Source organism: Cucurbita pepo, chromosome 15 (assembly GCF_057944985.1).
Source record: "Cucurbita pepo subsp. pepo isolate OVF chromosome 15, ASM5794498v1, whole genome shotgun sequence".
Lineage (NCBI taxonomy): Eukaryota > Viridiplantae > Streptophyta > Magnoliopsida > Cucurbitales > Cucurbitaceae > Cucurbita > Cucurbita pepo.
This window is the reverse complement of record NC_141812.1, coordinates 2,126,323-2,152,834: the sequence shown is the minus strand read 5'-3', so window position 1 is coordinate 2,152,834 and position 26,512 is coordinate 2,126,323. Positions and strand designations below refer to the sequence as shown.

At 36.2% G+C, this 26,512-nt stretch overlaps 2 protein-coding genes, 1 non-coding gene and 1 pseudogene across 7 annotated transcripts; all 4 read right to left on the bottom strand.

Annotated features, from left to right (window-relative positions):
* Window positions 1–1,392: 1,392 nt before the first annotated feature.
* LOC111776271 (EamA-like transporter family) lies at window positions 1,393–5,274 on the bottom strand. 3 transcript variants are annotated; one of them, XM_087117785.1, is made up of 5 exons: window positions 5,149–5,274; window positions 4,939–5,048; window positions 4,186–4,841; window positions 3,663–4,086; window positions 1,393–2,058 (listed from the first exon to the last, which is right to left on the bottom strand). In XM_087117785.1, the coding sequence occupies exons 3-5, from the start codon at window positions 4,717–4,719 to the stop codon at window positions 1,742–1,744; spliced, it is 1,275 nt and encodes a 424-aa protein (XP_086973911.1). In that variant the 5' UTR covers window positions 4,720–4,841; window positions 4,939–5,048; window positions 5,149–5,274; the 3' UTR covers window positions 1,393–1,741. The 3 variants fall into 3 exon arrangements, with proteins under 3 accessions (XP_086973911.1, XP_023511449.2, XP_023511448.2); XM_023655681.2 differs by having other exon boundaries at window positions 4,939–5,270; XM_023655680.2 differs by having other exon boundaries at window positions 4,186–5,270.
* A 2,008-nt stretch (window positions 5,275–7,282) lies between these two features.
* EMB1974 (NHL domain-containing protein) lies at window positions 7,283–15,194 on the bottom strand. Of its 3 annotated transcripts, XM_087118098.1 has the most exons (18): window positions 15,013–15,194; window positions 14,764–14,884; window positions 13,953–14,041; window positions 13,457–13,607; window positions 13,249–13,381; window positions 12,167–12,260; window positions 11,765–11,905; window positions 11,499–11,599; window positions 10,908–11,021; window positions 10,258–10,484; window positions 9,998–10,056; window positions 9,735–9,920; window positions 9,525–9,648; window positions 9,241–9,299; window positions 8,912–9,057; window positions 8,676–8,834; window positions 7,648–7,921; window positions 7,283–7,470 (listed from the first exon to the last, which is right to left on the bottom strand). In XM_087118098.1, exons 1-18 carry the CDS (start codon window positions 15,098–15,100, stop codon window positions 7,418–7,420), a joined length of 2,319 nt encoding a protein of 772 aa, XP_086974224.1. In that variant the 5' UTR covers window positions 15,101–15,194; the 3' UTR covers window positions 7,283–7,417. The 3 variants fall into 3 exon arrangements, with proteins under 3 accessions (XP_086974224.1, XP_086974225.1, XP_086974223.1); XM_087118099.1 differs by lacking the exon at window positions 7,283–7,470 and having other exon boundaries at window positions 7,475–7,921; window positions 13,953–14,051; window positions 15,013–15,193; XM_087118097.1 differs by lacking the exon at window positions 7,283–7,470 and having other exon boundaries at window positions 7,475–7,921; window positions 15,013–15,193.
* A 4,893-nt stretch (window positions 15,195–20,087) lies between these two features.
* LOC147789155 (small nucleolar RNA Z247) lies at window positions 20,088–20,227 on the bottom strand. Its single transcript, XR_015412025.1, has one exon. It is a non-coding gene; the product is annotated as a small nucleolar RNA Z247 (small nucleolar RNA).
* A 1,361-nt stretch (window positions 20,228–21,588) lies between these two features.
* LOC147789154 (putative CCR4-associated factor 1 homolog 7) lies at window positions 21,589–22,240 on the bottom strand (annotated as a pseudogene).
* Between the last annotated feature and the right edge of the window lie 4,272 nt (window positions 22,241–26,512).

Here is a 26,512-nt window from a genome sequence, read left to right as displayed (position 1 = left end):
TATCTCTATCGAGCTCGCGTTGGGGATCCCGGGATGGGTGGAAGACAGGCATTGAGCTCACCATAGTACCACAAAGTTAGGACATCTCATACTAACCGGCTTTTAATCCATCTTTAGTTGGAGACATTTGGGGAAATGGGTAGTATATATGCATTTGTAATACTTATGTTAGCCGCTTGTGCGGTCTATATGTGGTTAGTTTGTCTTGGAAAGTAGTAAAATAGTGTACGTACTTTCTCACTGTTCATACTTCCGTTTGTAATCGCAGCTCCAAATGAAGAAGATTAGCATCCTAAAACGAGCATCGAGTGGCAGTTAGTTTGGGGAGATTTAATTAGTTGATTTTGATCCAATTTTAAATAAAATTGAGTGAAAGTAGTTATAAATTACAAACAAATGGTCTAAATTCACTACTTATTAGCGTACATCCAACCTGTTCACTTCAGAATCTAATCCAACCCAACTCGTATTATAAGAGTTGGGTTAGGTTTAAAAGGATTTTGGGTTTCGGATGAGTTTGTTTTCTGGAACTTGATCTGGTTCGGATTGAGTTTGGGTTCGAAATTCAAATTATTGGGACAATCTAACTTAACCTAACTCGAAAACCGTAAAAAAAAAAAAGAAAAAGGCCCAAGCCTATGTAGGAGAAGCCCTGCTACATGGCGACATCTACGCTTATTAATAACTATTTGTTTCTCTATCTGCTCTTCGATACACGAGATTAAATTAACAAGATTTAAATTAACAATTGTAATGATGAAGTACGCTTTTCCATCGTTCTCATCTTACTCATTGTCTCTCTACTTTGTCTTCATCGTTCTCGTCTCACTTCGTCGTTTACCTCTATTTCTCCGTTGATGTCATTCTCATCTCATAGCAGACGTCGAAGTCGCTCGCTAGATGCCTCTTTATTTCTCCATCGGACTCTCTTCTCATTTCCTATTTCTCAATTAGACCTCTTCTCTGTGTTTCTTGTCGAACGTCATCACCGACTCTCTCTCCACTCGACATTTTGTTCCACTTCTGTCAGACTTCTCCAATCTATATTTTTCATTGGACTTCTCCACTTCTTATCTCTACTCAATTTGGAACAACCTAAACTCAACCTAAAAATAGAGCATGGTGAGTAGTGAAAATTTTTCAAATTGGGTTAGGTTGCCAATTCAACCAACTCGAACTTCTGAGTTGGTCCAAAAAAATCCTTCAACCCAATCCAACTCGACCCAGACCATGTACACCCCTACTCCTCATGAAAGTAAAGTTTTATGTTTAAATTGATATAATTACTAGTTTGACATAATGGATTTATTAACTACCCGACCATTGCAACAATACACAAATAGATCGACCACAAGTCAACCAAGAGAGTAGGCATACAAAGACAAGTGCAAATCAAAGCAAATAAGTGATAAAGAAACTATATCAACACCAAACCATCCATTTACCATAACATAGTTAAGCAATTGGCTATTTTCTTTCAGAGATGAAAAACTCCTACTCGACAGCTATATTTACTTCCATCCTGTATGTGCAGAAAACCCTTTTGAGTATGCTTTGATCTGTTGGTATAACATATTTATGAATCTGGAAAAAAGAATGATAATCTTTTAGAGGAGCTATTACTCCAAGATCCTCTGTCGTTCCTACTCGACGTTCTTCTATCTGTGTGTGGTGTGTTTTTGCAGATTTGATCTCAACCTGTAGGTGTAAAATGGCTAATAGGAACCAGCTTTTGCATACACTATGAAACGCTAGCCGATTCTTGCCTAACTGATGCACTGTGATCATGATCATCAGAAATTACACTCTCACTTGGCAATTCGATTGACGCGTCTTTGGAACAGCTGAATGCATCAGTTGGAATGTTGATGCCAATGAAACCGATCATGACAGCCACCGCGCCGAGGTAATCCATGAGATGTGGGGCATTGCCTGTTATCGAATCGACAATGGCAGCTAATGGAACTTGAATTGTGAGACCAGCTGTTGCTACTGTTGTCGTGGTTAGAAGAACGGCTTTTGCCCACAAGTAATCACTCAGCACATTATCCAACAATCCTGTACATCAACAGGAAGTCCCAGTTCAATATAAGATATGAATATAATACAAACACTTGGAAGAAGGATGAAAAGAAATATATACCCTACAAACATGAAAAGAAACCGAGAGATCCCACGTCATTTGGGGAGGAGAACAAAGCATTTTTTATAAGGGTGTGGAAACCTCTCCCTAGCAGACGCATTTTAAAAATCTTGAGGGAAAGCCCGAAAGGGAATGCCCAAAAAGGATAATATCTACTAGTGGTAGGCTTGGATTGTTACAAATGATATCAGAGCTAGACACCGGACAATGTGTCAGCAAGGAGGCTGAGCCCCGAAGGGAGGTGGACACGAGGCGGTGTACCAGCAAGGACACTAGGTCCCGAAGGGGAGTGGATTGGGGTCCCACATCAATTAGAGAAGGGAACGAGTGTCAGCGAGGATGCTAACCCCAAAGGGGGGTGGATTGTGAGATCTCAGATCGGTTGGGAAGGAGAACGAAGCATTATTTATAAGGGTGTGGAAACCTCTCTCTAGTAGATGCGTTTTAAAAACCTTGAGAGAAAATCCAAAAGGGAAAGCCCAAAAAGGACAATATCTACTAGCGGTAAGCTTAGACCGTTACAGAAATCATGTGAACAAACTTGGTGTACATAAGGCAATACAAGATTGGTCAAGAACTAGGAGGAAACAGTGGTACAAAACATGGAAGCACTTCGGGAACTGTGCTAAAAGTAAATGCTAAGCAGTCATTACAAGTGCAATATCTTTATTGCATTGCATTACAGTACTTGGGGCTAGTTTGGGACGACTTTTTGGAATAGTGAAAAGTATATCTGGGCCGATTAAAAACACTGAAAAAGCACTCAATTATTGTTAATGCTACTTCCAAAAGTAAAGAATATGTGTTATCACATAAAAGTAATTTTCTTAAAAAGCCGTTCCAAACTCTCCATTGGAAGGCTAGCCCTCAGCTCGTACTGCAAGTTCTCTTAATGCATCCTTCATCATGCATAGTTTATGATGTTGCAAAATGCTTATATAACAAGACCAAGTTCTTCAAACAATTCCATGCATGACATCTATGAGGGTGGGTTTGAAACAATCAAGTGCCCAAGCACCATGAATAAGAGATAGGATTCTTGAAAGTCAAGTTCAAACATCTACTAAATAGTGCTTACGTTGTGGTAATTAGCCACCCAAAGGTTCTGCACTCCTAATTTTTTTATAATAAACATCAAAGGGGTATATATTTCAAAAGAAGAAGCAAGAACAGCCAAGGGGCCGAGAGTAGAGAGCACCCCCTCCCAACTACTACACACTACACAAAAAGAGCCTACCAATCCCTAATAATCATTAACAGGCTGTTGTTACAAAGGAATCTTTTTGTGTAAGGCTATCCACCAAGAGGGATTAGAATCTCCTAATGCACCATGTTCAATAGAAAGATTCATGAAAATCATGTGTATTTTATGAAAGTATGTTTATTCAAGGTTTAATACGTCGAACCTCCAAACATCCAAAACAAAGAGCATACAAGCTTCAAATAGGTGCAGAGAGCTAACAATCCCAAAAAAATCAACGAAAGAGAATAACTAAGTCTGGTAAAGATGTTTACGGACCTTTAGCAACAATCATGCCGACTTCCTTCCAAGTCCGCAAGTGAAATGGTTCCACTTCGGCGAATTTGATTATAAGGGCAACAGGAAGGAAAATAACAAGGTTGAAAAGCCCAAGGAACCCAAGAAATTGTGCCATACTAGCTTTGCCAGTTGTCTCATCATCATCCGGCAGTTTCTTGCGAATAAGGGTAATATATACAGCATATAAACCTGCTGAGACAAGCGAAAGAACGTCACCAAGTAGAGGATTTGAAGAAGTCTTCAACGTCGTCTCAGATTGCGAGTCCCCCAGGCTGACAATTATTGTGCCTCCCATACAAAGGAGAACACTGGCAAGCTTCACCCATGTAAACTTCTCACCCAAGAATGCTAGAGAAACCAAAAATGTAAAGAGACTGGAAGCACTGCTAAGGATAGTGTTCGACTACAATAAAACAAAGGAAAGGGAGCTATGAAATCCAATGTGATAAAATCAGCAGCAATGACCAATATAACAAAAGAGAGGAACTGGATCATCACTTACTGTAACAGTAGTATACTTCAATGATAGATTAAAAGTGAGCTGAGCAAGGAACCAAAAAGGGCATATCAATAAGCTAACTTTCGCTACTCTCGTGCGTGTCCAACGCCCTTTTTCATCCACTTGTTTGTCATGAGATGAGTATCCTGTCTCTGAAAGTATACTTTCTCCCTTCAAAATTGGTCGTCCATCTTCCAAATGCATATGCAGGGAGGGATTGTAATGATCAACATTTGTAACAAGATCGGTTTCTCCAAGAAGTATGGCCTGCTCTGGTTCCTCCCTCAATTCTTGTAATGCATCAAAGTTTTTGTGTTTCCAAAACAACAAACTTCCATACTTATCCTCCAAGAAGCGTGCAATTTCAACAATGGGGATGTAAATAACAAACAATGAATTGCAGATGTATGTAACAAGAAATGGTGAAACACCTTCATCAACAACGGATTGAACCACAAAACTAGCAGCTATCCATATGGTTGCGACCAAAAATATGTAAAACAAACCGATTCCCCATCTCCAAACTTCATTTTTCATCTCTAGCAAAAGCCGATACAATTTATCCCAAATCCGAACCACAAAAACCCTAAAAAGACAAACCTCTTCTTTGTTTATAACAAAACGCAGCCATAAATTTCACTCTCCAAAGCAAATTTAACCTGAACGCAACCAAAAAGACACTCAAATCCAAGGAAGAAGAAAAGAACACGAATCAGAACAGAGTGCAATCAAATTCCAGAAGAAGGTAATATTTACAGGTATCATCGAAATGGAAAAGCGCAGATTTGCAATCTAAATAACGATCGAGGTCCGAAGTCAAACACATGCGTCAGAAATCATAGAAGCGTTATAGAATTATCATCTTCCTGTGCACACCATGAAATCCAGTCGTGAATTTTGGTACTAATTTAGGCCAATGGAAGATTCATGCGGTAGAATGAAAGAACCGGAGAAGAAAAATGTAACCTCGGCGGCGAATCAACAGGAACCCAAAGAAGAAATTGAGAGAAAATATTGTTGGGACGTCATGGCAATTTCAGTGACCAATAACTTGAAGAATCGTCAAATGATTGTTCGTCGTCAAAGAAACATCCACATAATTTCCAATCTTCTTTTAATTATAATAATAAAAAATAAAAAAAACAAAAAATAAAACTGTTGATTTTCTTTTTTCTTTTCTTTTCTAAAAATTAAGCTAACATTTACTATTTTTACCTACAAAATTTGAATTTTTTTTTAAAAAATAAAAATCAAATGTATTTACCTGGATTAATTGTAACAAAAAATTAATATATATATATATATATATATATATATATATATTATATGTATATGCACTTGCCTAATGACGATAGGTCAAGGAAGTTGGTGCTAGAAGAGACGACCAAAACCCTAGTGAACAACGACCGTAACTATAATGGTCCTAAGGTAGCAAAATTTGTTGTCTGATCAATTCTTATATGGTCCACAAGTATGAAACCCTAGTGAACAACGACCGTAACTATAATGGTCCTAAGGTAGCAAAATTTGTTGTCTGATCAATTCTTATATGGTCGACAAGTATGAAACCCTAGTGAACAACGACCGTAACTATAATGGTCCTAAGGTAGCAAAATTTGTTGTCTGATCAATTCTTATATGGTCGACAAGTATGAAACCCTAGTGAACAACGACCGTAACTATAATGGTCCTAAGGTAGCAAAATTTGTTGTCTGATCAATTCTTATATGGTCGACAAGTATGATGACGTTCGCCTAACAACGAAAGGTCAAGGAAGTTGGTGCTCTGATGACAAAAAAACTGATGATCGAAGCCCTGACGAATAACGACAATAACTATAATGGTCTTAAGTAGCAAAATTTCTTGTCTCGTCAATTCATAGATGGTCGGTAAATATGATGGTTTTAATGATGATCCTACAATTGATGGATAGGTTTTTTAGGTTATGTTTACGTACCCAAGATCATAATCACTCACTAAGAATTCAAGAAATTATGATGGAATGCATTAACATATTTGACAATAGAAAATAGAAATGAGTATATGACCTCACTCCAAAATTCGTGATCATATTTTGTAATTTTATCTCAACCAAATTCTCATTGACTCATCCATTTCGGTGAATTTTGTTATTCTCTCACCTTCTCTCATATCGATCGTGATGGAAATATAATGAAACATATTCATATCTAAATAAGCATATAAAAAGATGTTAATATCGCTCACAATGGAGGGACAAACAAACGATAACGAAATTTGATATCACAATTAGAAAAATAGAATCGGAATTAAGGGTCTAAATCAAGATGGTAAAGTGGAAGAATGCATGTAAAGGGCATAAATCTTCTATTACGTGGAGAAAGTGAGGCGTCAAATTCTTCATAACCAACCATCATTTTGGAAGAGATTTGTAGATTTTTTACAATGTGAATGAATAAATGTAACGCCACAGATCCACCACTAGCCGATATTGTCATCTTTGGGCTTTCCCTTTCGAGCTTTCCCTTAAGGCTTTAAAACGCGTCTGCTAGGGGAAGATTTCCACACCCTTATAAATGGTGGCTTGTTCTCCTCTCCAACCAATGTAAGACATCACATTCCGGAAGGAAAGAGTGCCAACGAGGACACCGGGCCCCAAAGGGAGGTGAATTGTGATGTCCCACATTGGTTGGGGAGGAGAACAAGCCACCATTTATAAGGGTGTGGAAACCTTTTCCTAACCGACGCATTTTAAAGCCTTCAGGGGAAGTCCGAAAGGAAAAACCAGTGGATCTAAGGTGTTACAATAAACCATATATGTAAATAAAGAAAATTTATAAATATATTCAATAGCATAAACAAAATCTACTTCTATCCACCCGAACTCAAACTTGAATTCATTGTACTCTCCGTCGACATGATCCATATACAATTTGTTAACGTATCATATTGTAGTTACTTCTTTGCACATCAGGAAGCGATTAATAGAAACTCATTGAACTGTCAAACTAATCCCTAAACGAATCCAAAATCAATGAAAACATACCCGTAAAAATATTTATGAAAACTACGAAATTTCACAATAGGAATGAACGATGGAAAATTAACAATATTGTTCCAATAATTAAAAATGAATAGGGGGATGGAGGAAGATAGATCATGAGAATAACGTGGAGAACCTATAAAAATATTCACAAAAACTACGAATTTCACGACAGAAATGAACGATCGAAAATTAACAATATTGTTCCAACAATTAAAAATGAACGGTGGGATGGAGGAATCGATCATGAGAATAATGTGGAGGACCTAATATCCAATAATTTAAGAAATTAATAATAATAAACAATATTGTTCCACCATTAGAACAATAGAATGACCATAGAATAAGAAAACAATAAGCCACAAAAGGTACCAAAATAATGATCTATTCTTAGGAGGCAAGAGATAAATTGAGTTCTACAGAGGAGTCTGTAAGGATAATACCTTTGGAATTATCAGCTTTAGGGTGCGCCATAGTATCCAGCTTTATCCTCACATGCAAAGGTTTCACAAAAATCACCTCTCTCAGGTCTCTTTTACAGTTTACAAGGAGGAACTGAATGCAGCTCTCTTTTATCTTCTTCCCTCTACTTCCTGGGTACAATAAATCTGCTATCCTGGCTGCTGCTGCTGCTGCTGCTGCTGCTTGTTTGTCACCATTGCCTTCCCAATCTTGGTCTCTTCTAAGCCTTAAATATACGGCTGCATATACTATAACCTGTTTCAAAATTATGTGGCTACGTTTCAGCTTCCGTCTTATTTTTCCTAAAACAGTTTCGAGGTGCGAGGAATTATCAACTGAAAATAAACCACGACTCAAGTGGAGGTGTGTGCGAGCGTGCATGTGAAAAGATGGACCCTCTTTAGGTTGAAATTGTTAGGAACCACGACTCTCCACAATAATATGATATTGTCCACTTTGAGTATAAGCACTCGTGGTGTTGCTTTGGGTTTCCCCAAAAGGCCTCATACCAATGGAGATGTATTCCTTACTTATAGACTCATGATTGACCCCCTTAATTAGACGATGTGAGACTCCTCTCCCAACAATCCTCTCCTCAAACAAAGTATACCATAGTGCCTCCTTTGAGACCTATAGAGCTCTCAAACAACCCCCCTTAATCAAGCCTCGACTCCTTCTCTAGAACCCTCGAACAAAGTACACCCTTTGTTAGGCATGTCCACTTCGAGCATAAGCTCTCGTAGCATTGCTTTTGGTTTTCCCAAAAAGCCTCGTACCAATGGAGATGCATTCCTTATAAACGCATGATCAACCTCTTAATTAGCCAATGTGTGGACTCCCTCCCAACAATCCTCAACAAAAATAACTATGCGAATGTGAACTAATTAATTAAAGAACTAATTAATTAAAGAGGTACAAAATTGATGACTATACATGAGAAGAGATGTCAGTGCCAGTTTGATAAATTAATGATCTGTTTCCTGAAATAAAGAAAAGACAGCATTCATACCTCGCTAGTTCCAGGACTTGTATTGACAGCACACTCAATTTGAAACTTATCGTCTCCAATATGGTTAACAGCTCTTATATTATCTTCCACCACTTCTGATTCTTGTGGTGAAAAGGCTAGACTATCCAATTCATCATACCACTGTTGAGCTGAACCGACCTACACCACACGAACGCTAACAGATATTCTAGAAACAAGAAAATGTCACTTGAACAAAAAGTGCGTAGCAAGGTTACCTTTTCTGAGAGCCCAGAAACTTTCTCGACGATTGAAATTTCAGTTGCAGTTCCTCTTGTCTGACGCCATATGCTGTCTTCTTGTATTGATTCCACTAGTTCAATATCTGTAGGAAGATCAACATTGATATGTATACCAACCTTACCTGTATGCACAGTGAAAATTCGTATAATTAACAAGACTAGGTCTACAATGAAGACAGATATTGTAACACATAAAAATCTCCTAAACCAGGTCCAAGTGGAAAACCATACTAGAGCTACGACTGAACTAAACTGCTATCGAGGAAATCGTAAATCTAACACGTCAATCTCCAATAAGAAAGTACCAGGCAGCAGTCTGAAAAAGTGAATATGATCAATCCCTGCTCCTTGGAAACTATCGGCACTGCAGTATCAACAAAAACGGATCTACAAAAAGTTAATGAGGTTAAAACAGAACAAACGAAGAAAGGACCAAACCTACAACACCAAGATGATGATGATGATGATAAATGAGTTTGAAGAATACAAATTAACCCCATCCAGTAACTAGGCCCATAGTCACTAAATTCTATCAATGTCAGGAACATAAACATAGCTGCAGACACCCAAATCAAGTAAATACACTTACGTGGAAATAACCTTCTCTGGAGGTGGAGCAAACCAATACGGTAATCCAAGGACCCCAAAATTTGAAAATTGGATGCTTGAGCTCTCACCAGATTCTCTATTATATTTCATAATTACCTGTCCAACTTCAAGAGAGAAGTACGGGCTAAAAAAACTAGTAAAAGATGATAGTTTAAGCAGACAAACAATTCATCGATTGAAATATTGGTACCTGAGTCACAAATGATTAGGCAATTTTGAAAGGGTGTTAGAGAAGATAAAAGATCCAAGTACGGTAGCTCCCCTGTGACAGTCTTTGCATCTCTTTGCAGCTGCAACATACCATCAGGTATCTGTTTCAGAGCAGACACTTTGTCCATGAACAACTGCCCATAGTTCTCCATAATCTTTGAATGCCCTATTCATAACACCAATCTTCTAATTAAATTGTCCCATAGACATCAGGGTTAAGAAAGGAATCTATAAATTCTGTACCTTTAACAACTTCAATAATTTTTCCTGAAGCTAAATCCATGGTCCATAATGTCCCAAGACTGCAAACAAATGAAGCAAAACCAACGTAGATTATAAGAACCAGCACTCATATTGATTGTCACGTCGTGCTGTAAACGCTCTACTTCAGATAAGAAATATATGGTATCATGTACAGCAAGGGGAAAAACTGTAAAAACATATTACAAATGATCAATTTGTTGAGTAAATAAAATAATGTATTGTGCACACTTCCATTCTACCTGCGATTTAAAATTAATAATCTATCATCCATATATCTAATCATGTGCCAAGGAAACATCAGAGTCTGCGGATTGAAATCTTCCACTTCTCTGTCGGGAATGCTTCCCAAACCAAGTCGGTCCTTGATCCAGCTCCATAACTGAGTACTCTTCGTACTTGAGTAGTTTGCTGGATAAAGAGTTTCAACAACCCGCTTAACCAAATCAGCTTTCCTAATGGCATGGTTCTGGATAGTCAACATTTAATAACAGTAAAAATTTAAGAGACTATTAGAGCGGCTGAGAGATAAACTGACTAATATCACTGAAGTTAACAGAGACCGATAGGTAGTGGAATTTTCAAGAACAAACAACTAAAATGTCTACAAATGAGCAGAAACATAATTTGGGGTCACTTGTTCAAAGGAAACATTTAAAAAAAACAATGATTTTAATTTTATGGCGATGTTTTTTGACCAAAAAAAAAAAAAAAAAGGTCTCCAGCCTGTTACCTTATTTCACACAGATATCTTTTTCTCATCATTTCGAACTTTTACTTGCAGACGGAAATATAGAATCTGCGGCTTACACAATGGACTAAAGCTAATTCTGATAATGGTCTCACATGGACTTGAAAGTTCAAATAATTGTCGGGATGAACTAGTGCGTACCTCAGAGTCCACAAAATACAGGCAATCCTGAGTAGCATGATAAAAGGAAGCTGCTGGACGAGCTAATTTGACCAATTCAAATTCTCCGTCCTCAAAACCTGGATAAGAACCAATCTGACATATAAAAATGTAAGCATGTCAACAATGTAATGCAATAATGCGGCAATCAGTTGTGAGATATAAGGATGGTAAATAAATAGTGTATTAATCTAAAATGATTGAAAGAATCAACGGTCTTGAAACTACACCTTTATATTAGAAACAGAACTACATGAAATTATATTAAATAGAACTCAAGGATGCAGTAGTGCAACCTATAGAACAGGTCCCGTTCAATTAAGGTCCTAAAATTATAATCATAATGTTTCAAGTTCTAATGACACAACCATCATTATCACTATTTATGACGGTATTTTTGTGGCATCCAAGGAATAGAGAGAACTGAAGAAGAAAAGTAACTGCAATTATAAATAATGAATAGAATACCTTATCCTTTTTTTTACTCACCGAGTTATTAATATACCTAGAAAAACAGGGATATCTGGTACCTAATCATCACCAACTGGATCAATATTTAAATATTAAACATACCATGTCCAGGATCTTCCCGTTGCCATTAAATATAACAATCCGGTTATGATTGCTATCGGAAAGGAAGAGTCGGCCACCCTTTTCATCAGCAGATATACAGCCTGTGACAGTGGAAAATGATCGAAGACATTATAAAATGTTGATTGCCATGAAAAAGAGTCTTCCAAGTGGTAGTAACTCCTTTGTAGAGAGAAAAGCTTTGCTTCCAGGGATGTTTACTCTAGGGAATATAGGACAAGAGAAAAACATCTCTTTGAAAGCTGTACCTGGAAAGTGGAGAATAAAATTCTGCATGAACGAACATGAATATGGTTCTTTAATGATCTCCGCATGTTTCAGATAAGTAGTTCTCCCAATATTCGGCAGACCAGATTTCTCATTTTCTGGTTCAAGCAACTCCTCAATAGCTGAATGTGCATACGGTGTGAGAATAATGAACACTATGAAATATATATGCATGCATAACGTAAACATCAATTAAATGACTACTTACATAAACAAAGATGTTATGGAAAACAAAGAGATATATTCAGCATTGAATTGTCTTTTATCCAAAAATAAATAAATAAATAAATAACAACAGCAAGCTACGAGGATAAAATGCATCAAAATGACCAGAATCCAGACTCAATAGTAAAAGCGCCAAGAGCAAGAAAAAAGATGCATACCTTTCCGAAGAACATTAAGGTTTGTGTCCCTCTCACTGATGAGCAAAGGATTACTGAAGTCCTTGGAGACAATATAACAGAGCCCCCTCCCCATCTATTTGCACAACAAAGATTCAGAAACTGAATCAGTCAACCGTATTAGAACTGGACACTCTTGCAGTAAGTGTTCAAAACAGGAGGAAAATAGTCTTCTAAAGATTTGAAATAATAGAATTTCAAAGATAAATGTATCAAGAGAAAAGACAAAAAAATATGCTCGTCTAAGTGCCATTGACTTTCTTTGACGATGAAAAACTCATGAACATCATTCCAGTTGATTAAAATGATACGTTAACATATCAATGCCTAGAACCTCCAAGGGGTGGCCTTGATGAAAAGGGAGATTTTCTCTTAAGTTTTGAGGTTAAGGCATCCCATTCTGTCCTCATAGTGGGCAAAGCCACTTCAGAGATTAGAATGATGGGTGATGAGCAAACCATATAATAAAAAGACTAGGGCCCCGATACAACAAGTATGACATGAACTGATTTCACCCTTCTGCCGTTTTACCATCTTTGAGAACGTTTTATCACATTATAGTTGATACCCATCTCAAATGAAATGTGATAAACATCTCCTTCAAATATTATTGGAGAAAAAGAAAGAGATTACAACCCATCACAAATTAATTAGTTCAAGAGGGCCAATCTTCGCTAATTAAACAGTTCAAGAGAGCCAATCTTCTCTCCCTACATTACTTCGATTGAGAAGAAAACTGCACATATCCCATATCCCATTCTACAGAAGATCAAACCAAACGTATTTAAAGAAAAGATCAAACTTTTAAACACAATATCAGTCCAACACTGTCCTAAATACAATAACTGTCAAACACTATCCTAAATATCATTCTAACCATCACTTGAAGCAGAATTTTTTTTTTTTTTACCCTTCCTAGAATATACTTTTGTAATTGGAGGTTTAACATAATGTTATACAAGTCCCAACAATAACCCAGGAGGCAAGAAAAATCATCGATTCCCTATTCTATCTCTCAATCTAAATACATACATAAGGAAGAGAAAGCAACACTTTAAACTCACCTCCAAAATCTTATTGGATAACAAAATGGGAAAGGAAACATATTCCCTCATTATAAATTGGATCATCTCACTTTTTTCAGCGACAGATAGAGTATTGGAACACTGAAGCCCAATCACATGAAGCTGAGGAAACCTATAAAGAAAGAAAATTCCAGATCAGTCTACTGCACTACAGCAGTAGTGAGATCCTAAAATGAACTTTCATTACCTGTGCTGAAGGAACTTTACATTTTCGACCAAAACAACAAAATCCGAACTCATCATTTCTAGAAATTGATCAGCAAGAATTAAGTAGATTCCATCCTTCTCAGATATTCCTTTATTTCCATCACATATATTCAACCAATAGTGGTTAGGACCTGCACATTTGCACAAAAATAAATAAACGAGAAAATGCATTCCATTGCAATTTTAAAAGGAACTTTTCAAATCGTAAAGTACAAACTCTGGAAAATCATTTTATAATTGTGTAAATTGTGCTTCTGAGGTTCAGCAGCTTATTATTTCAGAAAACAAAAAGTAACAAAATAACATGTAAATCTCCATATAAAAATATATTAAATGATTTTCTTTCAAGAAAAAAAATGATTATATTTCAAAATATCATGGCTTGTCTAAACATAAATTTAAACCTTTACTATGATGGCAGGTAGGGGTATTGATAGAAAAGAAAAGGAGGTCCAAAGAAAAGGAAAATGTACAACCTTCAGATTCATCAAGGGTTGACTTAATGAAGGATAAAACGTCATTTGCGGGAGAAGACTCGCATTGCAGCTCCATTGTTGTGGAAAACCTGAAAATGACTGTCGAATATAAGTCAGATAGACAAACAAAATTTACAAGATTGAAACTACGAACCAAGTAACAGTACCACCTACCACCTAACAAACTCAAGATCATTCAACATATACCACATTCTTGTACTAAACAAAACAAAGATCAAAGAAAATTCCAAAGAACCCTCGGGAATTTTTCATTAAAGCTGAGATAGTTGAATGTATTTTACACGAAGCAATGGATTTTAGGAGGTGATTTTAGCATAATGAGATGGTGTTTTGAAAAATGGAGTGGTTGGCCCTTTATTAAAAACATGAAGCTAAAAGTGGCCCTGGCGCAATGGTACTTGGGCTATTTACCGACCTATAGGTCTTCAGTTGGTCAGTTTTACAGATAATTCATCCATCACATGGATTCACCAATTCTCTGTTACCAATTCCTTGGCAAAAGGTTAAGCTTCCAAATTCTGAAGATTAAGGCTCTCATATCTAAATAGGTTTTTTTCTCCTTGATTTGGGTGGGGAGAAGTGACATATGTTCGCTCAATTTTGAAAGTTTCTTTGATCGTTTATCCTTAATGGCTCTCTCTCAGTAAATTCTCCCAAATAGTTATAGTCTAACAACACTCATAACCACTTGAAACATTTTAAGCAACTGGTGCTGTAATAATTCATGGAGTACAAGTAGGGATCCAAAATTTAAATCTAGCAAAGCTGTAAACATATGAATCATATATACCGCAGAAGGTGGCGACCACTCTCTAAAATCCTTCTCTCAACTCCTTCAGAAACGTAAGATGGAGCAACGGAAAATGGCAATGAGCTAACAGCATGCCTATGATGATGCTGATGGTAATATCCTGACTCGAACAAAGAAAAATTGCAATCAGATAAAGAAAACATTGAAGATGACTATATGCAACCAAGCAAGCGAAGCTATTCGAATCAAATTCAAATTAAGATGGAACACGGATCGGCGGAGGAGTACGTGAGTAAAATTGAGGCAACGACTTTGAGATTTCTCCGAGTCGCCGGAACCTGAAAGCCATATTCGTTGCAGAAGAACGAAATGACATCAGTCGACCGGAAGCTCCTAGCGGCGGCTTACGCGGCAGGGTTTGAGCGGTTGCGGCCGCAGGGTTTTAGCGGTTGTTTGCGATCCGCGAAGGGTTTTTGGCTGGTTTCGGCCGATTTGAAAGAAGTGGTGGGAAAGGGCAAAGTTGTATTTTCTCTCCATTATTATTTAATTGCAATTCTCGTAAATAAAAATTATCTATTTAAAATAAATTATTTTTCAAAAAAAATAATAATAATAATAATAAATAAATAAATAAATATATAGAGATCTCCATTCTTAAATTAAATACCTTTCATTCAAATATATTTGATAAAACACACATAAATCCTAAATTAAAAAAAAATTAATGGTTAAATAAATATGAATTTATGTGCATGCAATTGTTATGATTTAAGTTTATAATCAAAGTAAATCTAACTAGACATCTAACCATGTTGGCACGTCTTTAATACCCTCTCAAAAAAACTTACAGAAAAGGAAAGGCTTTCGTGCTTTCCTTCTGAATTAATGTGGATGGATCTACCATTACTATAGGTACGTCTTTACCACTCTCATCATCTACCCTCTACAAAATTTACAAAAAGGGAAGGCTGTCATTTGTGCCCTGTATTAATGTGGATGGATCTACCATTATGACCGGTCGTCGAAAACCTTAATTGGATAAGGTAATCCATGTAAAAAGCCTCCATATATCTTTGTTAACGTTGATAATGACTTCCAACTATCACAACCCCAGTAAGGTGGACAATAGCGATTAACTTAGAGCAGCTTCGCCTGTTTTTTTTAAGCCTAGGTTGCCATTGAGTAGGTAGTTGCAGTACAAATACATGTGTTTGAGGTAATGGGTCGAAGATAGCGATGGACGCACGTAGACATATTATAGTGCAAACTTCATCGGCGATGTCATGAAGTCCATAGAATGTTATCTGTATTTGACCACTTCTAAGGTAGGGCTAAAATGCTTAGGTGCCATTGACTAGGTAGTCGGAGTAACAAGCCATGTGTTTGAGGTTGATAACTGTTCCTAATAAATGTCTACGAAAGTAGCCATGACGTAAGCATGCATGTTATATTGACAAACTTCAGATAGGCATATTATAAAATAGTGAAATGTTATCAATTTCTGTATTTGGAAACTGATAGGAACTGTCTCCCAAATGATTGGAGAGCACCTACGGTTTGTTAGATTGAATGGCACGATGACCTATATGGGTCACGACCTCATGTATTTATAGATGCGTATAATGAAGATTACATTCCAAATCTATGATTTGGTAACAAACCATAAAATCATAGATTTGGTAACAAACCCTTCAAATCATAACAACTAGTAAATCTTAGACTATTTTAGTATATACAGTTATGATCTATTTTAGGTTTAACACCCCCCTCAATCTGGACGATGTACTACTAAGTTCAGATTGCGCCTAAAATAGCTAAAAGAAGGAGCTGGCAGTGGCTTTGTCATGATATCGGCGAGCTGATCCTTGGAAGATATGAGTCGAACATCAAGCTGACGAGTCGATACTCGTTCACGAACGAAGTGATAATCAACCTCAACATGCTTCGTCCGTCAATGAAAGATTGGATTGGCGGATAGGTAGGTGGCACCAATGTTGTCACACCATAGGCTAGGCGCTCGCGCTTGCGAGATCCCGAGCTCACGCAAGAGGACTTGGATCCAAATTAATTCGGCAGTGGCATCAGCAACTGCCTTATATTCGGCTTCCGTACTAGAGCGAGAAACTGTCGATTGTTTCCTCGAACTCCAAGAGATAAGATTGCCACCAAAGATCACATAGCCTCCAGTGCTTCGACGATCATCAAGATTCCCAGCCCAATCAGCATCTGAAAAGGCACTCAACAAATCAGTGCTGGACTTTGTAAGACACAAACCCATATCAATCGTGTCATGTAGATAACGGAGAATTCGTTTGACTGCCGCCCAATGTATAGAAGTCGGAGAGGACATGAACTGACACACTCTGTTGACACAGAAGGATATATCAGGACGTGTCAGAGACAAATATTGGAGAGCACCAACGACACTTCGATAGCGAGTAGTATCCTCAGGTGAGAGCTTTTCACCACCATTCAATAACAACTTCTCACTGGGAAGCATAGGTGTGGGCACACCTTTGGAGGTGAGCATATTGGTTCTGGCTAATAAATCTCGAATGTATTTATGTTGTGTCAGAATAAGTCCACTAGAAGTATGGCGGACCTCAATCCCAAGAAAATAACTCAAAATACCAAGATCCTTGACGGCAAAATCATCCTGAAGCTGTGTAAGAAGTTTCTCAGTAGCCGTAGAAGATGAGCTGATGATAATAATATCATCAACGTAGATGAGGATATACATCTGAATGCCCGTTTTGTTAAAAATAAAAAGAGAGACATCAGCCTTTGAAGGTGTAAAATCTAGCTGTAATAGTTTGGAGCTAAGGCGAGAAAACCAGGCACGCGGAGCTTGTTTAAGGCCATAAAGCGACTTATCCAGCTTGCAGAGATAACCAGGGTGTTGAGAATCCACAAATCCAGGGGGCTGCTTCATATAAACATCTTCATTAAGAAGGCCATGAAGAAAAGCATTTTGAATATCAATCTGCCGAATAGCCCAACCACGAGAAATAGCAAGAGATAATAAGAGCCGAATGGTAGTGGGCTTAACAATTGGACTAAAGGTATCATCATAATCAACGCCATACTGCTGTTTAAAACCTTTAGCAACCAGGCGTGCTTTGTAGCGATCAATAGAGCCATCTGGCTTTTGTTTGAGTTTGAAAACCCATTTGCAATCAATAACGTTAAGACCAGCACGAGGAGGAACTAAGTGCCATGTCTTATTTTTTTGAAGTGCCTGAAATTCATCATTCATTGCCTGACGCCAGAGGGGATGCTCAATAGCAGTAATATGTGAAGTAGGTTCAGAGGCAGAAGACCGAGCTACAAGATATGTTACTGTTCCATCTGTACGCACCTTGGGTTTCTTGATATTGTGCTTCAATCGAGTACCATACGGATGAGTAGTAGGTGCAGGATCCACATTTGAGGGGACGGCCCTATCAGCCGTTGCGAGGGGAGCAACCGATGCTACAGCAGTTGGTTGACCAACGGCCGAGGATTCAACCGGGCATTGCGCAATATCATCTGCTGGCGGAGGAGCCGAGGCCTCAATCATTGGCGGAACAACCAACGCCGATTCGCATGGCAGCGACGCGGAGGATTGTTGCGGCAATTCCGAAGCTGATGTAGACACCAAATTTTCTGCATCCAAAGAGTTAGTAGGCCCAGACATATGCATGTGATCATTCTCCAAATTAGTACTGCTATTACCCAAATGCAAGGTGCACAAATCAGGGGCATTATGCGTCGACTGCATGATTGGGGAAGAATTAGGTGAGGCTCTCTTGAATGGAAAAACATTTTCATCAAATATGACATCTCTAGATATATAGACACGACCAGAATCGGTGTCAAGACACTTATACCCTTTATGTGAAGAACTGTAGCCTAGAAAGACACATTCCTTTGATCGAAAAGAGAACTTTTGTTTGTTATAAGGACGAAGATGAGGCCAACAAGCACACCCAAAATTTTTTAATAAGGAGTAATTTGGTGGGGTATGAAAAAGAAGCTCTAAGGGGCATTTTTTATCGATGACACGAGTAGGAAGACGATTGATGAGATATGTGGCTATAAGAAACGCGTCGTCCCAAAATTTAATAGGTACATGAACATGAGCTAGAAGGGCTAGGCCAGTTTCAACAATATGACGATGCTTGCGTTCAGCAGACCCATTTTGTTGATGTGTGTGAGGGCACGAAACACGATGACCAATTCCAAGGGAACGAAAAAATGTGTTATGAATTTTCTGATATTCCCCACCCCAATCAGATTGGACCCACTTGATTTTAGTATCTAGGAGGCGCTCAACATGAGCTTGGAATTGCAAAAATATACGAGGAGCTTCTGTACGATCATGCATCAAATAGATCCACGAAAATTTACTGAAATCATCAATGAAACTAATATAATATTTAAAACCCCCAACAGATGGAGGTGCAGGGCCCCAAACATCCGAAAAAATAAGTTCCAAAGGTGACGAAGACCTATGGGAAGAACTAGTATATGGTAATCGATGACTCTTTGCTAACTGACACGCAATACAAACTGACAAAGATGACTCACTAGCACACGAAATATTATTTAGACACAAAATGGATTTTATTACTTGAGATGAAGGATGTCCAAGACGTGCATGCCATTGGGCGTGAGTAGTAGATCTGCTCACCAAGGCGTGCTTGAGATTATCGACATCGGATGGCTTAATAGGATAAAGACCAGATTCACACCTCCCATTTAGGAGACTTTTCCTCGACTGTCGATCCTTTATAGAAAAATGCCAAGGATGGAATTCAAAAAATACGTCATTATCACGAGAAAATTTATGAACAGAAAGAAGATGTTTGGAAATTTCAGGCACATGCAAAATATTACGCAACGCAAGAGGACGAGTAGCAGTATTAATTAGAGAATGACCAGTATGCAAAACACGCAAACCTGCTCCATTGCCGACTTGAACTTGTTCACCTCCATGATAACGTTCACGCACAGCGAGACGATCCAGGTCACTGGTGATATGGTCTGTAGCGCCTGTGTCGCTGTACCAATTTGGGTCAATCTTGTAAGAGGAAGTAGCCGCCAGTGCCGTAGGAGGAGCAGAAGAAGGTTCATCTTGATAGGACTCATCCATCCTATGCCAGCAGCGGATAGCAGTATGCCCCACTTTGCCGCAGATCTGGCAGGAAGGACGAGCAGAAGGGCCACGACGATCTCCAGCAGGACGAGAGGGTGCATAACCTTGAGAACGACCACGACCGCGATCCCTACACCCACGATTCTTCTGCTGACCACCACGACTAGCATAATTGGCAGAAGATCCAAGATTTAACTGAAGTTCAGCCTGGTGTTGTAGTTGGCGAGCTTCATACGTCATTAGATGTGCAAACACATCATCAAGGGTGAGGGCTTCACTCTTGGTAGTCATTGAGGTGACGAAGGGATCATAGTCAGGGCCAAGACCAGCGAGAAGATACGCGATCACATCATCATCCTGCAAGGCAGAGCCGGCGGCGGCCAGCTCGGTGGCTAGCCCTTTGATCTTGCAAAAATAATTTGCAGCAGATTGATCTCGTTTCTTGGACGTGGCGAGCTCAACACGAATCTGAGTAGTGCGAGCACGAGTTGACGATGAAAACATCCGCTGCAGGGTATCCCACGCCTCCTTGGACGTAGTAGCGGCAACCACATCATGAAGAATCTCCTCAGACATGGAGGAGAGAAGGCCGCTAAGGACTTGTTGATCCTGATCATACCACTGATTATAGGCCGGATTAGAGACCAGCTCAGCACCAGCAGCAGTTGAGGAAGGGATCAGCTTGGCAGGTGCAACATTGGTCCCATCGAGGTAGCCCATAAGCTTCGTACTCCGTAGGTAGGGGAGGAGCTGGGCACGCCATATGATGAAGTTGTTTTTGGTTAGACGAATTGTGACAACATGGTGTAGAGGGATTGGATATTGTTTAAGGCCAAAAGTCGCCATGGTAGTTGAGACGGTGTTGGAGATGGTGGATGGAGAGGAGGAAGAAGACATGGCGAGGAGTTTAAAAAATAAACCTTGGCTCTGATACCATGTTAGATTGAATGGCACGATGACCTATATGGGTCACGACCTCATGTATTTATAGATGCGTATAATGAAGATTACATTCCAAATCTATGATTTGGTAACAAACCAAAAAATCATAGATTTGGTAACAAACCCTTCAAATCATAACAACTAGTAAATCTTAGACTATTTTAGTATATACAGTTATGATCTATTTTAGGTTTAACACGGTTAATTGAAATCAAATCGAGAGATGAAACACCTTCGTAGTAGGGCTAATTTGATCAAACTCCCAAGTCATCCTTTCTACATTGGCTTAGGTTTTTTTTTTTTATTATAATATAATAGATGACAACAAAATTATTGAGAAAGGACTCTGAGGTAAATGAAAACGTGGTGTTACAGTTTACCCATTTACCATAGATTATGAGTTTTTCAGGTAAAAATTAAACTTTAAATTTGGTGTGCGAAGTCATTTACTGATTTTTTTAGTTTTGTTCTACTGATTTGGACGTATCTCTTCCTTTGGACTACAAGAGTGTTTCAGATGAAATTCTAAATTTTAATTCAGAATATGTTGAAAAGGTTTTTTAAAAATTAATAATAAAACAATAAAAAATAAAAGATAAAATTGTAATAAAAATTATTATTTTTTAATTTTTTTAAAAAAATCAAATTGGGCAGTACTGTATCATGTGTTTATGTATTAGAGGTTGGTGACTGTAAGGAATGAAATGTTATCCTAATTCGACAACCTGGCTGAACTGGACTGCTCAGTCTATTAAAATCAGATCTCTCACTTTTTAGAATTGAATTCAGTGAAGGAACACCATTCGATCAACGCAGTTTTTAAATCCCTCTACACAGTTTTTAAATCTAATAGGTTGAGATACGATTGGCTTAACTTGTATGGATATACGATTATGGTCGATAACTTGAATGAGATATCGTAATCCATATAAAAAGCCTTCGTATATCTCTGGTTAAACCTTGAAAATTACCTTCATGCCGTAAGCAAACTGTCGGACCCAGCAAAACAGTAACAATGCAATTAACCTGGAGCAGTTTCGCCAATTTTTTTAAGCCTAGTACCAAAGTGATTCACTTGTAGTAGCTTCGCTAGTTTTTTTAAGCCTAGGTTGCCATTGAGTAGGTAGTCGGAGTACCGAGCCATATGTTTGAGGTCGGTGACTGTTTCTAATAGATGTGTAGCAGTGGTGGCGAAGATAGACATGGACGTAGGCATGCACATTATGTTGGTAAATTTCATTAAACAGGCGATGTCATACCATCCATGAAATGTTATCTATCTATGTATTATAGGTTAAATTGTCTACCAAATTCTTGGGGAGCAATTCCATAGCTTATCAGTGCATTGAAATTAAATCCGTAAAAAATGAATAGAGTGAATAAAACTTTCATATTACTAATTTTATCAAAAGTTTGAAAGTTAAACTTACCCGTCATTCCTATTTTTCCATTCTCATTGGTAGGTGTGAGTCCTAACTGGAGGATGCTCAGTCGATTCACTCACGTTAAATTGGAGGCATTCGTAGAATTTTTCATCTGAAACACATTTGTGAGTTCATCTTAAAAATTCTAAAAAATAAATATATCCAAAAGTTAATAAAACAAAACTAAAAAATCAAGAACTTCTCACCTCCTAAAGTTCAATATTTATCTGGGAACTCACTATCCAATAGCCACAATTGGTAATTCTGATAAATAGTGCTTCATAATCTATCTCCTCCAATCAATTGTGAGACCAAACATCTCTACCATTGTCCTCGAACTATGGCAACTTCTCCAATAATTTTTACCCGAGAACTATTTGTTTTGATTATTGATAGTTTTTCAGAAATTTTTTTAACTTCACACTCAAAATAGGATTGAATTGTGTATGAAAAAGTGAGAATGGTGAGACGGTATATTATAATAAAAATTACTTTTAAACCAAAAAAGAGATGGAAGTAAGATCTAAATGCAAATAGAAATACATCATATAAATATATTTTCAAATTTAAAAAAGAAATCTATTTCTATTTTTTAAAAAATTAATAATAAAACAGCACCAACCTAAATTTAAGTTTGATCGAAAATAAATGATAAAAAGATAAAATAGCACTAAAATCTAAATTTAAATTGGATGGAAAATAAATAATAAAAATGTAATAAAAATTAAATTATTTTTTTCTTCTAATTAAAAAAAATAATTGAAGCTTATGTTATATTATGTTAAAAGTTTTTTTTAAAAATAAATTTGGTTGAAATAGGACGGTATAATTTATGAGCGTAAAATTTTAATTTTTGAAATAGGACGGTATAATTTATGAGCCTAAAATTAAAAACATTTGTATAGGTCTCGCCCCTCAACTTTTAAATATACAATATATTTTTTATTTATTAATTAAAGTTCAGTGTCAATCTAATTCATTAAAATTTCGTAAATTAAAATTTTCAATTTCGTTGAGCTTTCAAAATGTCTAACAGATTTCTAAACTTTTAATTCAAATCCATAATATAGTCAAAATTAAAAAAATGAAATAATGATAGATCGTATAATAGCTTTACGACCAATACAATAAGATTCTCGAAAAGTAGACACACACGACCCTAACTCATCAACCGAAACCTATTCATCGACGACGAAACCAAAAATTGATTAAACCATTTGACTTTAGATATAACGGGTCAAAGTTTAAATCCACGAGCTAATCATCCACTTCAATACATTTATTATCTATTTAAGTTATTTTGAAACAAATGTTTATAGTGTTCCATCTCCATAAATTATATATATAATTTTAGAGCATATTCTAAATTCTAATACAACATTATTATATCACAATTTATATATATTTTTATTTTTCTAATAGTTTAGGATTCTTTAGGTTCATAAGTATATTTCAATTAAAATATTTGTTTTTGTTATATATTATAATCTTAAACTAATTATTTTTATTGTTTATTTAATTTTATGATTTTTTTTTGAATAATTATAGATTGATTTGTGTTGTATGTGAACTTTATTTTATCGTATCCTAATAATTATAAATGTTAGATAAATAAAACTTAATTTTTTTTTAATAACAAAATATTAAGAAAAACAAAATTTTAGTGGGATTCAAAATAAAGGATAAAAGTGTAATAAATATTAAATTATTTTTTGTTTTAATTAAAAAAAAAAAAAAAAAAAAAAACTAGGGGCATGTGTATGAGGTAGGTGAGTGTGCTGACATCGATGTTATGAAATTTATCTATCTATATCCGACCATTTAGGACAGGGGCTAAACTGGACTAGGCTCATCAGTCTATTAAAATCAAATCTCTTCTTTTAAAAAATGAATCGAGTGAAAAAAACATATTCAATATGCTAATTTGATCTAAATCTAAGTTAAAATATCAATTCATTCCTATTTTTCCATTTTATAGCTGAGAATATTGATTGGAGGATAAACTGTAGGCATTTGGAATTATTCGTCAACTTCTTTTGTGTGATCTTAAAAATTCTACCAAAAAAAATCCAAAAGTCAGTAAAACAAAACTAAAAAAATTAGCTTATAACACCAACTTAACGTTTAATTCACAATCGAAAATTCTAATAGATACTACTTCATAACTTCTATTTCATTCCGTAAATTGTGAGACCAAATGTCTTGACCTTCAACCATCGCCCCTTCTCCAATAATTTTCTCCATTTGTTCGAGCAACTACTTGTTCTGATTATTGATTATTTGTTAAAAAAAAAAAAAAATTTCTTCAGTTCACAATCAAAATATTAAATTGAGTATAATAGTGAGGAGGGGTGAAACTATATATTATAAAAATCAACCGAGAGAAATGGAAATAAAATTATTTTGATATAAATATGTTTTCAAATTTAAAAAATAAATCTATTAATTTTTTAAAACTAAATAATAAAATAACAACCAAAACTAAATTTTATTGCGATGGAAAATAAATGGTAAAATGTAATAAAGATTAAATTATTTTTTCTTTTAATTAAAAAAAAAAACTTCGTAGCCAAATTCGGCCCGGACATGTATTTGAGGTTGGTGACTCTTACTAATATCTAATAGACCATATCATAAAATATTGGAATGTTATCCATCTCCATTCGACATTTTAGGATAGGAGTCAAATTGGATTGGGATGATCAGTCTATTAAAATCAAATCTCTTGTTCTTCATAAATGAATTCAGCGAAGAAACACATTTGATATGATATGCTAGTTTGATCAAAATCGGTTAAACTATCCAGTCATCCCTATTTTTCCATTTTCATAGCCGTGTGTGGGTCGTAATTGGATGATGATTCACATTGAATCAAAGGCATTCATAGAATTATTAGTCTGAAACGTTTTCTGGACTGCATCTTAAAAATCCTAAAAAAATATATATTCAAAAGTCGGTAAAACAAAACTAAAAAATCGGCTTATAAACGTTTAAATTTTACTTAGAAACTCGGTATCCATGGCTACAATCGAAAACTCGTAGATACTGCTTCATAACTTCTATTTCATCTGTGAGACCAAACGTCTTGCTCCCATTGAACTCCAACCATCGCCCCTTCTCCAATAATTTTCACCATGTCTTCCAGCAACTATGTTCTGATTATTGATTGTCGAAATTTTTTTAACTTCACAATCAAAATATTGAATTGAGTATAAGAGCGAAAAGGAATGAAACTATGTATTATAAAAATCAACGTATTTACTATAAAAAAATCAACTCTTGTAAATAAGATTATCTTAAATAAAAATAGAAATTATTTGAATTATAAAATTATTTCAATTACTTTTCATTACTCTTCTAATAAAATATTTGAATTATAAAATTATTTCAATTACATTTATAAAAGTTTCAGCTACTTTAATTCGAAAAAAAATTATTTGAATTATGAAATTATTTGAATTAGATTTATAAAACTTTTCAATTATTTTTAAATGTTACTCATTATTTTTATTAACATATTTTTATACTATTACATCTAAATATATATATATATAATTCAATAAACGAAACATGTGGTCTATAATTTTTCACGATAAATTAAAAAATAATAATAATAACAATAAATAAATATTATTTTTCGTGTTCCAGGTTCCAGTTCACGTTTTGTTGTAGTGGTACGTATCAATTTCTATTTTCACTATTTAAACTCATCACCTCTCCATATTTTTTCGAACACAACACACATAATATAGAACACAATACACAACTTCCATAGTTTCGTTGATCTAAATTTTTTTTAAAGCCTCCATTGTTGCTCTCTTGGAAGCTTTCAATTTTATTTCTTGTTTATCTTATTTTTGAGAGAGATGTTTATTGTACTGTGAGAAAATTGTAAATCTACTACTTCATAGAGTTGGGTGTTTCTATAAAATTTTAGATAATTGTATCGGTTTGATCTTGAGCCGTGGAAAGAATTGATTGAGCCGTGGAAAGGATTGAGTTTTCTCCTGAACTCGTAAAAAGAGATGTTTACCGGTTTGATCCTGAGTCGTGGAAAGAATTGAGTTTACTCTTGTATTCGTAAAAAAAGCGGTGTAGCGGTTGGACTTTGATCCGAGGAAAGAGTCAAGAAAGGTTTATTCATCAAATTCCCAAGAGGCAAAGGAGTGGAGTAGGTCGAGTTTGACCGAACCACTCTAAAATTACAATGTTATATTTTCTAACCCCTTTCCTATTTAAATTTTAAATAATAACTCCGGTCTTATATTTTCTAATTCTTTTCTTA

Bases quoted from the DNA above. Each gene is read 5' to 3' on its own strand.
- LOC111776271 (XM_087117785.1), bottom strand. From the start codon at position 4,719: ATGAAAAATGAAGTTTGGAGATGGGGAATCGGTTTGTTTTACATATTT. The intron at 4,087-4,185 runs GTAAGTGATGAT...GTTTTATTGTAG, and splicing joins TGAAGTATACTACTGTTACA to TCGAACACTATCCTTAGCAG. The intron at 2,059-3,662 runs GTCCGTAAACAT...GTTGATGTACAG, and splicing joins CGGCATGATTGTTGCTAAAG to GATTGTTGGATAATGTGCTG.
- EMB1974 (XM_087118098.1), bottom strand. From the start codon at position 15,100: ATGTCATTTCGTTCTTCTGCAACGAATATGGCTTTCAGGTTCCGGCGA. The intron at 10,057-10,257 runs GTAGAATGGAAG...ATTTGTTTGCAG, and splicing joins TTATTAATTTTAAATCGCAG to TCTTGGGACATTATGGACCA. The intron at 9,300-9,524 runs GTAAGTGTATTT...TTGATACTGCAG, and splicing joins CCAGAGAAGGTTATTTCCAC to TGCCGATAGTTTCCAAGGAG.